The following is a 13,608-nucleotide window of genomic DNA, read 5'->3' on the forward strand; positions in this document are numbered from 1 at the left end:
GCTCCACCCACCTACGCAATTTAACATGGCCATCTGAATTTAGGGCAATATATGTCGCTAGATGACTTGGGCCTTGGGTTGTTCCTTCGGACTTGGGTAGTAGCCGAGTTGTATATTATTTTTATTTATGTACTACCAGAAGCAGGTTGATTTCGAGGGGCCATCGGGTAATAAGGTGCTGCGTGAAACCGACACATGTTGGGCCAAATATTAAGGCAAACCAATGATATGCTTTAACCCTTCTGACGTCATAAGTTACCAAAAATGTTGTAGAAGTCTCTAAAAACTTTAAAAAAATTTTTTTCCAACCATATTTGTTCCGTAATGAAGTTTTAAAATAATTGTATTTGGGATGAAACATTTCAATCAAGTGGAACATAACTTTTTCTCTAAAATAACAATTTCCAATAGATCAAATATTTAAATTTATAAATGCATAAATTCTACTGATGAATTGTCTAATGTGGTTTTCTTTTGGTTTTTTTTCAGTCCTGTGCGAAGAACATGCCGATCTTCCAGAGTTTGTCGAGCCAATTCCAAACGTAACAACATCAATAGGCCGCGAAGCCACTCTGCAATGTACAGTCAAAAATATCGGCACTTACAAAGTGAGTTCTACCGTAACATGCTTAAAGTATCTAATGCCGCTTAAGAGATTTAGCCTAGCCACCACTAATACCGCGTCTTAAGGTCTTATAAAACGGAGGGATTACACCTCTAGAAAAACTAATAGATGACTTAGTTTAAAAAGCCTTCGAAAGCATTAATTTTCCACAACCCCAAGAAACGTAGGCTTTACTACGCGTTGCATTCGCTAGCCAACGTAGTTGAATATAAACCCTACTTAGTACCAGTTACAAAATAATCACAAAAAAGTTGTGTTCTCATTAAAAATGACGCACTTTTTTCTAATTAGAGTTTTTAGCTTATGTTAGGAATATTTATTTAACTTACTTAAATTATTTTCAAAATAAAGGTTCATCCAAATAAAGTAACATTTTTTCAAAGCATCGCTTTCCATTGGTCGCAATTCAAGCTGGTCCTTTTACATAGAACAGAAACTCTTTGTTTGACCAAGTTCTTAAAAACTGCCAATTTTTATGACCGGGTCTTATCTTAGCACCATTATTAACAACTAATATATTTCGCACACATCCTTTTTATAGATTAAAAATAAATGATACTTGTGATCTTACTCACCTTTATTAATCTAAATTTACATAATAGTAGTAAAGGTATTTTTATAATAATTTCTAGCAATTGTATTTTACGATTAACGTGCCAAATATCGAAACGTACGTTTCTTAGAGCTTGTGTTGAAATCTGCGTTCACCGAAAATATTTATAAAAAAGTGGGCCAATTTGATTTAATTATTGTATGCCCTGACTAAAGTGAGACGTCCTGTATATTATTATTTATTGGCTATTTATTATTACTCCCAAGTCAACAATTTACCAAAAAAAATACAGCAACACAATTAACACTTTACACCACTCCAAGGTCATTTTCAAAATGAGCAACAAACAATAGCTGTTTCCATTTAAAAACCGTTTTTTTTTACTATTTCCACATCTCAGCGACTTGTCTACCCTGGACATATTTACGAGTATCCTACATACGTATTGCAAATGCTTATATTCAAGGCAGCATCATAGGCTACACAAATTCCGAATTTCACCGTGGCTTAAGTACGTGTACCGAAATAAATTCACAACAATGTTGAAAAAAAAAACTTTATCGGGAAACAATTTGCATTCATATTACCCATTAAAATATTGCTTGTCCAGCCGCCTAAAGGCATTCACTTTTGAAAATTAAAAATATTTAAATGAGCACATCAAGCCGTAACTCCGCCCTTAACAAATTATTACACCTCAATGTCCCTAGGTAGCAGTTCGAGCCGTAGCACCTTTTTTAGTTGGCTTCCTTCGCTGGAAGGCGCGTTTTAATTTAACTAGGTAGGTTCGTTTTTCCCCACTCCGCGGGACTGTAGGCATCTTCTCTTTTCTTTAATCCCCGCTTCTCCCATTTTCTATCAAAGAGGGGGCTAAAACCGTTCTATCTTCGAGGATCGTTACCCCGATGGTTAGATCCTATCAGGAAACGAAGGGTCGCCATCTTTAAAGGGGTAGGTTCTTCAGTCGCTCTCGATGTACGGCCTGTTTGAGCTGGGTTTCCTGGCCAGAAAGCATTAGTCCCCTAGCTGGGATCCTTTATCAAAAGGAGCTACCTTGATAGACTCTTTCAAATTAAGAGACTATCGAGTGGAGGCTAGTGCCGCCATCTATATCTTCTTCGTTCGAAAACGGGATACCCCTTCGATGGCGCCCCCTTTTAAAGCCTTTTAAAATTACTCGGCGCGATTTGCATCGCTATCGTTCTCTCGGTCCGCGATATCGTAAAGGCCACTCTTCTAATCACCGACTCTCTCTCCTTTTCTACTTTTATTTCAAGTCTCTGTCCTCGTCGCTGTCGGTTGTCCTCCGGCTGTGTTCTTTTCTTTTTGGGAGGCATCGAATTACGGCCGCACGTTTCGGAGCCCTCGAATTGATACGCTTTCTAGATTATTACGCGATTCCGCTGTTTTCGTATTTGTCTTTATTGGCTCGCGAAACAGCCGCTAGGCTAGGTATAGGGTGCCGCCTTTCGACTGCGACTTTAATTAAAGAGAAATATTTGCGAGATAATCATTTGACAACACTTGTTTCCCGGCTCCGAAATCGATCAGGCTTTTCTAACAGTTAAAATCTGTGGTGAATGAAAATTGGGTGAACGCGTGAAGGCATTGACTGAAAGGAAGAGATCGTGTAATTTCATTCGAGAGACAGTTTCTATTTGAACAAGCGGCTCTTCCAATTATAGGTTTATACGGAGGATATATACGCCTATCTTTTTCTTAAGAGAGTTTAGCGCTGCGGAGTACAATTGTACCGCCAAACAGAGACTCCCAATGTATGGCCCAAAACATCATTCAAAACGTGCTCTTCGTAAAAAGACTATAATTCTTACACAGGGTTCAGTACGACTATTTATGTTCCAAAATTCCTCACTTTTCCAAATTATCCATGACAAATGTTTACCAAATATCCTTGACCTTTTTCTTGTATTATTATTTGCCCTTCATGTGTATCTGGAACCGCTGCATTTGATGGAAGTGCTAACTGTTAAATGTAATTTTTAAATTTAAATATCACAACCAATAAATTCCGTGATACATCCTTTACCTTTTACATAATTGTTGAAATCTTTGACCTAAATCGGACCGACAGCTCATAATTCAAACTTATTATGTTAAAAAAGGTCATAATAAGTTTAAACACCAAAAACAAATGTATAAGTCGTAATAGATCAAATACTAAAACAAGGCTTAAAATTTACTTTAAATAAAAATGAAAACAATTTCAAACCAAGGTACCAAAATAAAAAAGGAACTATTCTTCGTAAAAATATAAAAGATTTTTTCAAATCAAAATTATAATCCCAAATCTTCCTTAGAATTTCTGTTTTATTTACCATTTTGACCAAATTGTCGTTAGTTGTGGGTTTTCAGACAAGCGTTTCTCAAAGGAAATGTGATCAGTTGATTCCCTCTATTTGGTTGATTTGAAACTAAAGTTAATTCAGAGGAAATAATAATAAATCAAGCCATTTTTAAACGCATTCCGTTTCTAAAATATTTTGCTAATTAAGAAGCGTTCGTTCTAAATTAATTCCAAGACATATCTCTGAACCAAAAACCTACACGGTGTACAATGTAACAAGTTAACAACCGCGAGCAGGGCCACACAAACCACTTGACCCGTATTATAAAAACATTGTTAAGAATAAAGTAACGATGGAAAGTGGTGGCTATAAAAACAATAGCGTCGCGCTATTTTATAGGTTAAGGCTTTATGTACCTGAAGAAAAGTCTCTTCAACGACCTTCCGACGCCGCCCACGCAGTTCCATTAAGAAACTGTTTTTTTTTAAGAAAAGGCGATCGCGAAAGGGCTGCTTCTAAAATTTATATTTCTAGACAAAGCCAATAATTCGGTTCAGCCCGATCGGATGGTCGCTAAAACGAAAACAATTACCGGGGCACTTTCAAGCGGGTCAGCCGAGGCAAGTCGGGGCAGGCCCTCCCGAGAATAGCCATAGCATGAAAGAGGGTCGCTGAAGGCGTGGTCCATTCAATCTATATTCTCCACAGAGTCCCCTAAGTGACGCAGAAGGAACTATAGCCTCATTCTCTTTCCTAAGAATATACGCCATTATTCAAACGAGGCAAATACAATTAACAATTCATACGTCATTCCGAGCGGAGGTTGCCGCCAAGCCTTCCGCTTTTCTTCGATCTCTCGGCCGGGCCTCCAAATTAAGCGAGCTAATCTTACACGGGACCAAACGAGGATATTTCCTTCGACCCTTTTCTAGTAGCTCGGGTCCTGCGGTCTCCTGAAGTCTCGCTACAAGAACCGCGGTAGCAGCGACGACAGGCCTAGCGTGGAAAAAGGAAAGATGTTGATTTCAGGGAAGTCGGATGGAGAGACGTAAAGAGACCATCCCGAATGAAACAACTTATAATTGAGTCCATTTACCGAGAGAGCCCTGGTCTTTATTGCATTACTCTCATTCGTATCTAATTGCAAACTCCACGAAATAAGGTTCGCGCTGATAGTTGCGCCAGTGATCGCCAGTGCCCGACTGGTATAAAGGGGTAGGGTGGAAAGTTGTTTATTGAATGGGCTGGCTACCACCACACCATCCAATTACGTCTGTACCGCTCAGTGGTAGTGTTTGCATGGTTTACCACTGATGTAGTTACATTCCTCGCCGACAATTCCTTGAGGACAATCTGTCCTGTTATAACTATCGCGACGTTTACGCTAAAATGTTAAAATTGATTAGGTATGGTCTAGATTTAATTTGTTAACAAAAATGTATGACTTATTGTATGTATGATTTGTAGCAGAATATATATTTAGTTAATCTTCAATCAAGCTGAAATATATCTAAATTTAAAAAACCCTACTTAAACCATGTTCTAAATGATTTTTAAATTGATTTTGGAAGTTGAAAGTTAAATATTAACCCCAGTTTGTAATCGTTTCACATCCTAATTTAATTTTAATTTAATTGAACCGAGAATTACAATTTGAATTAGCCGTGCACCTAAATGGCTTTTCTAACAATTTACATCACATCAAACGGACATATGTGTTAATCAATACGCGTTAAATCTTAGTAAGCCTCCAATCTAGATATGCGGATAAGCGTTGTTAACGGGATAATCTCTTGAAGAGGACCAGAGGTCTCGTTCGGTCAATAATTATTAACCTGCAACTAAGCCGTTAAACTATTCCATATATTATCTGCTTAATGTATAAGACAAGGTTCTAAATCTATCAATAGTAGCAATTTTTTCATTTTAAACCAAAATTGCATTTTACGGTGAGTATAAATTTAAATAAAATTCTTTGGTTTGAATGGAATTTTCCCAATTGTTCTAAAAATGTCTTTGAGTTGTCAGAAATATGTTATTAGATATTATGATAGCTTGGAATTGTATAACCAAATTAATATAAATCCTTACCTTAATTTATTTTAAACTAAATATACTTGAAATGAATTGTGTCAAATCTCATAATCCATTAAATAACTATTTCAATCATATGAATCGATTAGGTTTTTAATTTCCAAAAATGTATCAAATAGCGGGCGTTAATAACATTGAGATGAACCCAATAAATTGCTTTTTAAAGTGTTGGTTGCACGGAAATCCGAGAGAAACAACAAGGAATTTGATTTTCATATTGAGGCCTGAGAGGCTTTCGAAAAATTCTGTAAACTTTTCTGAATAATTCTTCCGCTAAGTGCATTATTTTTAAGCTTAAAACTAACCTGTTACGAAGCCCGAAATGACCATTCTATTTTTCATCAAAGCACTAGCTATATTGCTGCCTCCTCTAAAGTCAGAAGTGGTTAAGGAAGTTACCCCCGGAATTTAGACGATATGATTCTGAAATCGACACCATGGCGTACTGATATATTTGGGTAAAAAGTTGCAATAAAGTTTGTTCGTCGACAAACGTTGGTCAAACAGGTTTTGACGCCTCTATTTCATGGGTATGGTTTACCACAGTTGGTAAGCTTCTAATCGACACATCCTAGGCCTAATATTTTAGATAGAAATAAAATGAAAATGTTTAAAATTCGAGCTTTAGAATACATAAATTTCTGGAACGATCCAATGAGGCACTTTACTTTCCCCTTACGTTATTCGTAACAATTTGGTTTTCATAAAATTAAAAAAAAACGTAGTTTCTACGATTTTTGCTTAAGTTTTAATCACTAACGCTACGTTCACACGTAATCGGTAGAAAACGCTTTGAATCGGGTTAAAACGTATAAGCCTTGTTCACAAAACTCCTACGAAACGTTTAGAATCGATTTGAATCGATATCAAGGCAAAGTGTGAACGCGGCTTATCGGACGCCTTCAATCGACTTTTCTGGAAATTTTCCTATCCGATTTTTATTTTTCGAACTATAAAATCGAGTATATAATACTCAATCGGTTTTAAATACGCACATACGTAACACAATTAGTACGCTCGAAATACTGTTACCCTAAAAATACTACCATTAGTTTGATTTTTTCTTAATGTTTGCCCTTCTTCAACAATTGCTAAGAACCGAAAACGTTTAAGAAAGTATTCGACGTATTTAGAAAAAATACTACAGCCCCAAATAAGACGCTTTTACAGGCGCACCCTTTTTCTGAATATACGACCGTTTTGAACAGCGACGACGCGACGTATAGAAAAGGTATATTACACGACGTTAGGAATAAAAGTCGTTTAATTTGAAGGTAAGAGAGGATGTTTATACGTTGTAGAACATCCGGTTCACTAGTGTTTGGGACGACCGAAGTGTATATATAAAAGCCAGTGATTAACGTGGTCGGCGTTCGTGGCCGGGAATTCCAAGCAGCGAGCGCGGAAGAAGCGAGGAGGAAAGGGTTTTCCCATTTAGCCGCGCACGCCAGGATAAAGATATCCCGCGCGCAGGAATATCAATTAAGCGTATAAATTGTGACACGGAGAGGAACCGAAAGGCCAACGTAGCTCGCTCGCCAATCGATATCCGTTTCTCAGCAGCCCAACCCCGCCCAAAGCCGCCGAATCGAACTTGGCCACTTTTGATTGACTTCGAAATTGATTCTAATCTCGAAGTTTAAAGAGGAGCGTTTAAAGGTCAGCTACCGTAAACAGAGCTCGCTATATGGTGCCTCTTTACGAGCCCTTATTCTTGGCGAATTAACTTTTTCGCTTTGAAGGAAACTGGCCTGTTTATACCCGTCTAATATCCCCGCCAGTAAATTTCAACGATCTACGAGTAATTGAAATATATGGGAACTCGGTCGCTGTTCGAAGACTCTTTACCGATACCAATCGATTCTTCAAAGTTAACGAGGCTTCTTTCTGCCTTTTGTATTCCCTCATCGATCTGAACGTAACACGGAGTTATTTCTCGTGTTTCCAACGGTTCAATCAGTTTATCTCCGCTTGAAATAATCTCATTTAGATTTGAAGTATTAATCTTGTAAACTTACTTATAAAGAATGAACGAGGGGAAAGCCATATTCTTTATTTTCACGTGGCCTCCTGCCATTTTTTCCCGTAAGAAAATGTTGGTTGGGACCAATTATAAATTTTTGTACTCTTGTTTATTGTCAAATTAAAGTTCTATATTTTCACGTTTTTTCTCCGTAACAAATAGCGGTGACTACTTAAGTAACCGTGTGTTTCAATTACCCTTTGTTTGCTATTTTGTGTAAGTAATTTCTCACGTTATATGACGTCTTAAAGATGCGTCTCATTAAGATAAACTTCATTATTACAATCACCGTGTCTGTCTGTCTGTGGGTCTGTTTGTCTGGGCAACGAACGCGTACAAAGTGTAAACACGGCGTTCGCAGTTTCTAGGAATTAGGGAAAAGCTTTTTTCAAAAGATCCCTCTTTTTGTCATTAGGTGAAAATTTTAAACTTTTCCGAGGAGAGGTATATTTTGGCTTGACTACTTGTTTTATATTTTACAACAATGTTTATCATAAGCAAAATCTAATATCAAGCAATACTAAGGCTAAATGATAACCAAAAAATTTAAAATAATACTAACGATTTTTGATTAGATTTAGTCTAAATAAATTAAGATATTTATTGCTCGCGTTTATAGTTTTCTACTACATCGAAAACAATCAAAACAAATATTCATTTTAAATGAAGACTTAACTCATATCAATCGAAAAACATTTGTAAAATTGCACGCCATCCAAGACGCATCAGTCCATTACTTTGGCTCGCTATATAAAAGAAGAGCCGATAGGCTAATCGGATTTACAGTCGGGCACTAGACCCATATCATACTGAAATTGGGCTATCAATATTAAGACAAGTCCAACAAAGCTTAAACTTAAAATAACGATAAAGACCGTAACGTCTGACACGTAGTCTTTAAACAAAATCAGAGACGAGCAGTGTGCCAAGACAAACCGGGGAGCTTCTAATAATAATCAGTCTTGAAAAAAGAATCTCCGAGTAAGTATACTATATCTGCGGCACAAAAAGTGAAGAAAAAAATTAAATACGTCTAGACACTACTTCCAGCAGTTTTAGCAGCAACAACTAAATTAAGGCTAGAAATTAATGTTACCACGTTAAAGAACGCGGTTACGAAGGTTAGGGCGTCTTACCAAAATCTGGTCGCGAATTGAGTCATGTCGAGGGGAAAAATGAAATTATCAGAGATTAATGTTTCGTTAAAACGCCGGAAAGTTCTGATAAATGGCGGTGTTACGCGAACGAACTTCGAGGAAAACGTTCGTATTATTCTGATTCTTTGCTTCTTGGGTGTTGTTTTTCAGTTAGCCTGGATTAAGCAGGACACGGAGACGATTTTAACAATACACGAGCACGTCATCTTGCGTGATGACCGCTACCGTGTCAGCCACAACACGCAGAAGCAGTGGTACTTGCACATTCGCGACATCACGATCAAGGACAAGGGCTACTACATGTGCCAGATCAACACCGAGCCAATGATCTCCCAAACTGGATTTCTGGATGTCATGAGTACGTCACTTTTAATAACTTTGCTTTAAAGTTAACTAGGAATATGAAGGTCAATACCAATTCACCTCGTGTTTTACGGAAGATAAACCCCTTATTTTTTCCATCTAACAGGGGAAAAGGCACAACGCTCCTTTGTACTCTTAAGTCGGAGAATATCGGTGATCAATCACTTTAGCAAAGGCTATAGTTCATATTCGCAGTTAACGTGAATTGATTTTGGTTGGAAGAACTTATAGATCAGGTCACTATGCCACTAGTGCATTTGAAATTATTGATCGTTAATTCGTCCCAATTACGAACAGACTATTGTACTCAAAGGCGACCACTCTTACCATCACTAATGTATTATACAGGGTTGGCACAATGTTGCCAAGCGTGGAAAAAACCGGGTGGAAAAAACTAAAGTTTTCCGTGGTTTTTTCCACCTATTGTTTTCCTGTTAAACACCGTGTGGAAAATCATACTTCCATGGTTTTTTCCACCTCTAGTGGCAAAATTCAATTAAAAATAAATAATAAAAGTCGTATATTCTTCTATTATATTCACTCTTCTTCTTGCCTTTTTTCATCTCTACTATTTGCAATGACCAAATTAGTCACTTAATAGATATATCAATGATTAATTTAGCATGAAAAGAGTTTTTTCCATTTTTCCCGGTTTTTACCAACCCTGGTATTATATTTACATTCCTGTCTACTAGCTAGTTTCTTGTTGTACAATTGGGAGGTCCTTAAACCAAGATCAATGTTTTGAACTTTACTCGCGGGCCTATCGTAGTTCGTACAAGTAGCTACTATATTTAATATCGCTGCGAGCATCGGAAAAATCATTCCAGCTCAGCAAATGTTCTTGACAGAGGCTGACAAATCCAGCAACGTGAGGGCTGGTCGTCTCTTCAATTTCCCCGAAGCGGCGTCCATGATATGTATCTCGTCGCTATACGGTATCTAAGAATTCTTAGCTTCTCTCTTGAAAAGCTCTTCGTTTTCAAACATATAGATAGAAGCTACATCGAACGGTCTAAAGGGCTGCTAGCTTTTACTTTTGGGGTGTTGTTCGTACAAAATTGGCTTAGTAGGATTTGGGTCAATGAGGGATTCGCTCTCAAGACGATTCTCAGGATGACCCAGAGCAACCTCCGCGAAGAAAAACGAAACAACTCCCTCGAATCCACACTGCTAAAAGAAAAACACACCGCTCTTAACCTTATCCGAAAGACTCTTCGGGGTCTTTGAGCTAACTTCTCGCGTGAGCATTGATTTCGCGGTGGAATCTAGCTTTTCCCTGATCTTTCTTTTACTACGGTCTAACGTTTTCTTTATAATTTATTTTGAAAAGAAAGTTTTAGTGTGATAAAGCTTGGAAGGATGGAAAGAATTACGCAGTTTCATAACCAATTAAAATAATGCTAGTTATAGTAGTGTTAGATCAATTGTTAATTTCAATGTTTAAAGTTTAACATAAAAATATTGGAGATACTTTACTGCGAGTTCTTAACAGCGTAACGTATTATTATTAATGGTAGCCTAGCAAGGCGCTGTGAAAGCTCGTTGAAGAGTGTGTGTTATAAAACAACTAGCAAAAATTATCGCCAAACTGGTTTTCAGAGTTAAGCCGCAATTAAGGTTTAGTTCAGCACAAAGAGCCCTAGCGCCTAAATATGCCTAAGGCCAAATATGCAATTACAAAGGAAGATAAAATACAAGTACAAATATTTTACAAATAGGCGAAACTATGAAGTAAATTGGGCTTTAACCAAGTTTTTAAAGTGCGAAAACAAAATCACGTGACTACCATATCACAGCCAACTTCGATTCGGTAACTTACGTTTATAGTTTGCCATGCCACGGTAAAAATAAATATTCCTTCCACATACTACAGACAGCTAATTAACTTCCACCTTTCTATTACAAGATGTTTTAAATAATAATAATAATAAGATCATTTAGATGAATCGATCAAAATAAAATGAATAATAGTTCGTATTTCTTAGAATAGATGTGGCTGCAATTCTCCACAAAGTCACGTGACTACCATCTTTTCAGCCCCTGGGACTTTATAGTTTCACCTATTAAGATTTGGGTTTCAAAAGAATAATGTGGTTTCGTCCGTTCTTGTTTTCTCTACCTTCTTTATTTTGATATGGTTTGAAAAATAACTCGTCCAGTCCCTCCGACTATCAACGAGTCCGAGACGAGTTCCGACACAACGGCCGAAGAGCGGACTAAGGTGAGCTTAAAGTGCAAAGCCTCCGGGTATCCTGCTCCGGTGATATCTTGGCGCCGAGAAGACGGCAAAAACATCAGTCTGGGCTCGTATGGAGGTAAAAAGCATTCAGGTACGTCGAGTATATTAGAAGGGTCCCGCCGGTAATACCGTTGGCCGAAATATACGAACACGTACTCTTTTTTGTCGCCGGTCTCTTTTCCAAGTAAAACGTTTTTGCTTTGAGATGTTTTGTGCCGTGGACTCTCTCTCAATATCCATTTTTTTGTGTGCTGCTTTTTGCCGAGTTTCTTACCCTGCTTGCGTCTCACCTACCACCGCTTTAAAACCATCGCTTAACCTGGTGACGCGAGACAATATTTCATAATCCCACCAGATACTCCGAACTAGCCAGCGTGGTTTTAAAATAAATTAAGGTTATGTCAAATATCTATAGATGTTTGTATAAAATAAAATGAATAAAAAGTAAAAAAAAATAGCCTCTTACTTACAAGTCTACGAGCGCGCGCTACAGTCGCGAGGAATATAGGGTTTTCAAGCGCGTGCAAATTGGGCTTGAATATGCTAATGAAGCCGTGATTTGTAACGTAAGAGCAGCATATTCAATTTTGTTTTACTTTTATTCATTTTATTTTATAGAAAAATCTATTGGAAAACCTCGCGACTAGTATCTGTAGCTAGTTCTTAAATTCGCCACTAGGGCCTAAGAGCGCTGGTCAGCAATTTTGATAATTTATAAAGTACGTAAGCGTAAACGTTGTCTGCTGTATAGTGACCGCCATGCAATAAGTGGTAAAGAATTTAACTGTCAATTGCAACGGACTGCTTACATATAGGGCACCCTGGAAGTATATTAGTTTACTGATATCAGCAGTTTTCCGAGTAAAGCCAGAGTTCCTACACAATACTGATGAGCCCGAAGAGGGTGAAACCGGTCTACTGTTGGAATTTCTAGCTTAAATTTTGACTTTTGATAAGTACGTAAGAAACAATAAGCATCTAATTTCTTTTGGAAAATTAACTATTACATTACACATTACCAACAGAACGGTGAGTTTGGAATCTCTGGGGTTTAGGCAGAAGGCCATTTATTGTCTCGCAATTTCCACCTGGATACGGTAGTCTAAACAAGCTGCTGCTTATACGTTGTTTCGTACGTTGTTTCGCTGTTGTGATATATGGTTGATGACGGTTTAGTTTCCGTAAAGTAATGTTTGTAAAGTGTTAATTTCCTAACATTTCCTCTGATTTCTTATCGATATGACATTTTGAAATGGCCTAGCACCCAAAGTGGACTCTGATTACTTAAACATCTCGCAAGTGACCAGGGACGATATGGGGGCGTACCTCTGCATCGCCTCGAACAAAATCCCGCCGTCGGTCAGCAAACGGATCATCCTACAAGTGAACTGTAAGTGCCGCCATACCGTTCTTGTCCCTAATCTAGACACGCACGACGTGATTGATGAAAATATCGAGTCTGTCGAGGAAGCTCAAATTCGATAAGACTTTTTCAATCGACGTTCTTTTTTTTCCTTTAACGATCTCTTTAATTCCTTTTCTCTTCCTACATCCACTTCCTGCTCGGCTGCTCTCTTCCTTCGCTGGTGACAGTTCGCCCGAAAATTCGCGTTCCTAATCAACTGATCGGGGCCCCCGCCGGCAGCTCGGTCAGTCTCGAGTGCAAGGTCGAGGCTTCCCCGCAACCTTTGACCTCTTGGATAAGAAACGACGGACTTCTCCTACTGGATGGTCGCAAGTACCGCATTACCGACGAGACCGATTCCTACCGTACCAACATGCAGTTGAAGATCGATGACTTAACTGAGCAGGACTTTGGCTCTTATAAGTGTGTCGCCAAGAATACTCTAGGAGAAAAAGAAGGCTACATTAGGCTTTACGGTGAGAGAGAGAGAGAGAGATAACCCTCTCCCAAATTCAATCTTATCCCCTTTCAGTTCCTTCGCTACTCCACGTCATCCCAGCGCGCCGGGAATCTCAGAACGGTATCAAATCAACGGGGGTCCCCGTTTAATTAGTTTCAACTCCCGAGATTTCTTGCCTCGTATACTTGTCCGATTTACAGGCCAAGGCGGTCTTGTAAATTCACCGCTAACGTGTTAAGGGTATTACTCTGTCTAGACTATTCGATATAAGATTAATTAAAGAACGCCCTTTAAGTCTTAGATTCTAAAAAACCTGAAGTCCGTAACCCAAAGTAGAGGGATAAAAAACCTTCCCGAAAGCGGATTGAGAAAGCGCCACT

The 13,608-nt window shown here is 38.3% G+C and overlaps 1 protein-coding gene across 1 annotated transcript in view; it reads left to right on the top strand.

Annotated features, from left to right (window-relative positions):
* LOC149921397 (protein amalgam-like) overlaps positions 1-13,608 on the top strand; it is a 110,707-nt gene that overhangs the window by 86,785 nt on the left and 10,314 nt on the right. Inside the window, exons 2-6 of the mRNA XM_090163074.1 lie at positions 490-608; positions 8,909-9,116; positions 11,284-11,439; positions 12,625-12,753; positions 12,957-13,244. Of these exons, the coding sequence (XP_090019200.1) occupies positions 490-608; positions 8,909-9,116; positions 11,284-11,439; positions 12,625-12,753; positions 12,957-13,244 (900 nt within the window). The remainder of the gene's footprint in view (positions 1-489; positions 609-8,908; positions 9,117-11,283; positions 11,440-12,624; positions 12,754-12,956; positions 13,245-13,608) is intronic.

The sequence above is a fragment of the Leiobunum rupestre genome, chromosome 11, assembly GCF_980474605.1.
Source record: "Leiobunum rupestre chromosome 11, qqLeiRupe1.1.hap1, whole genome shotgun sequence".
NCBI classification, from domain to species: Eukaryota; Metazoa; Arthropoda; class Arachnida; order Opiliones; family Sclerosomatidae; genus Leiobunum; species Leiobunum rupestre.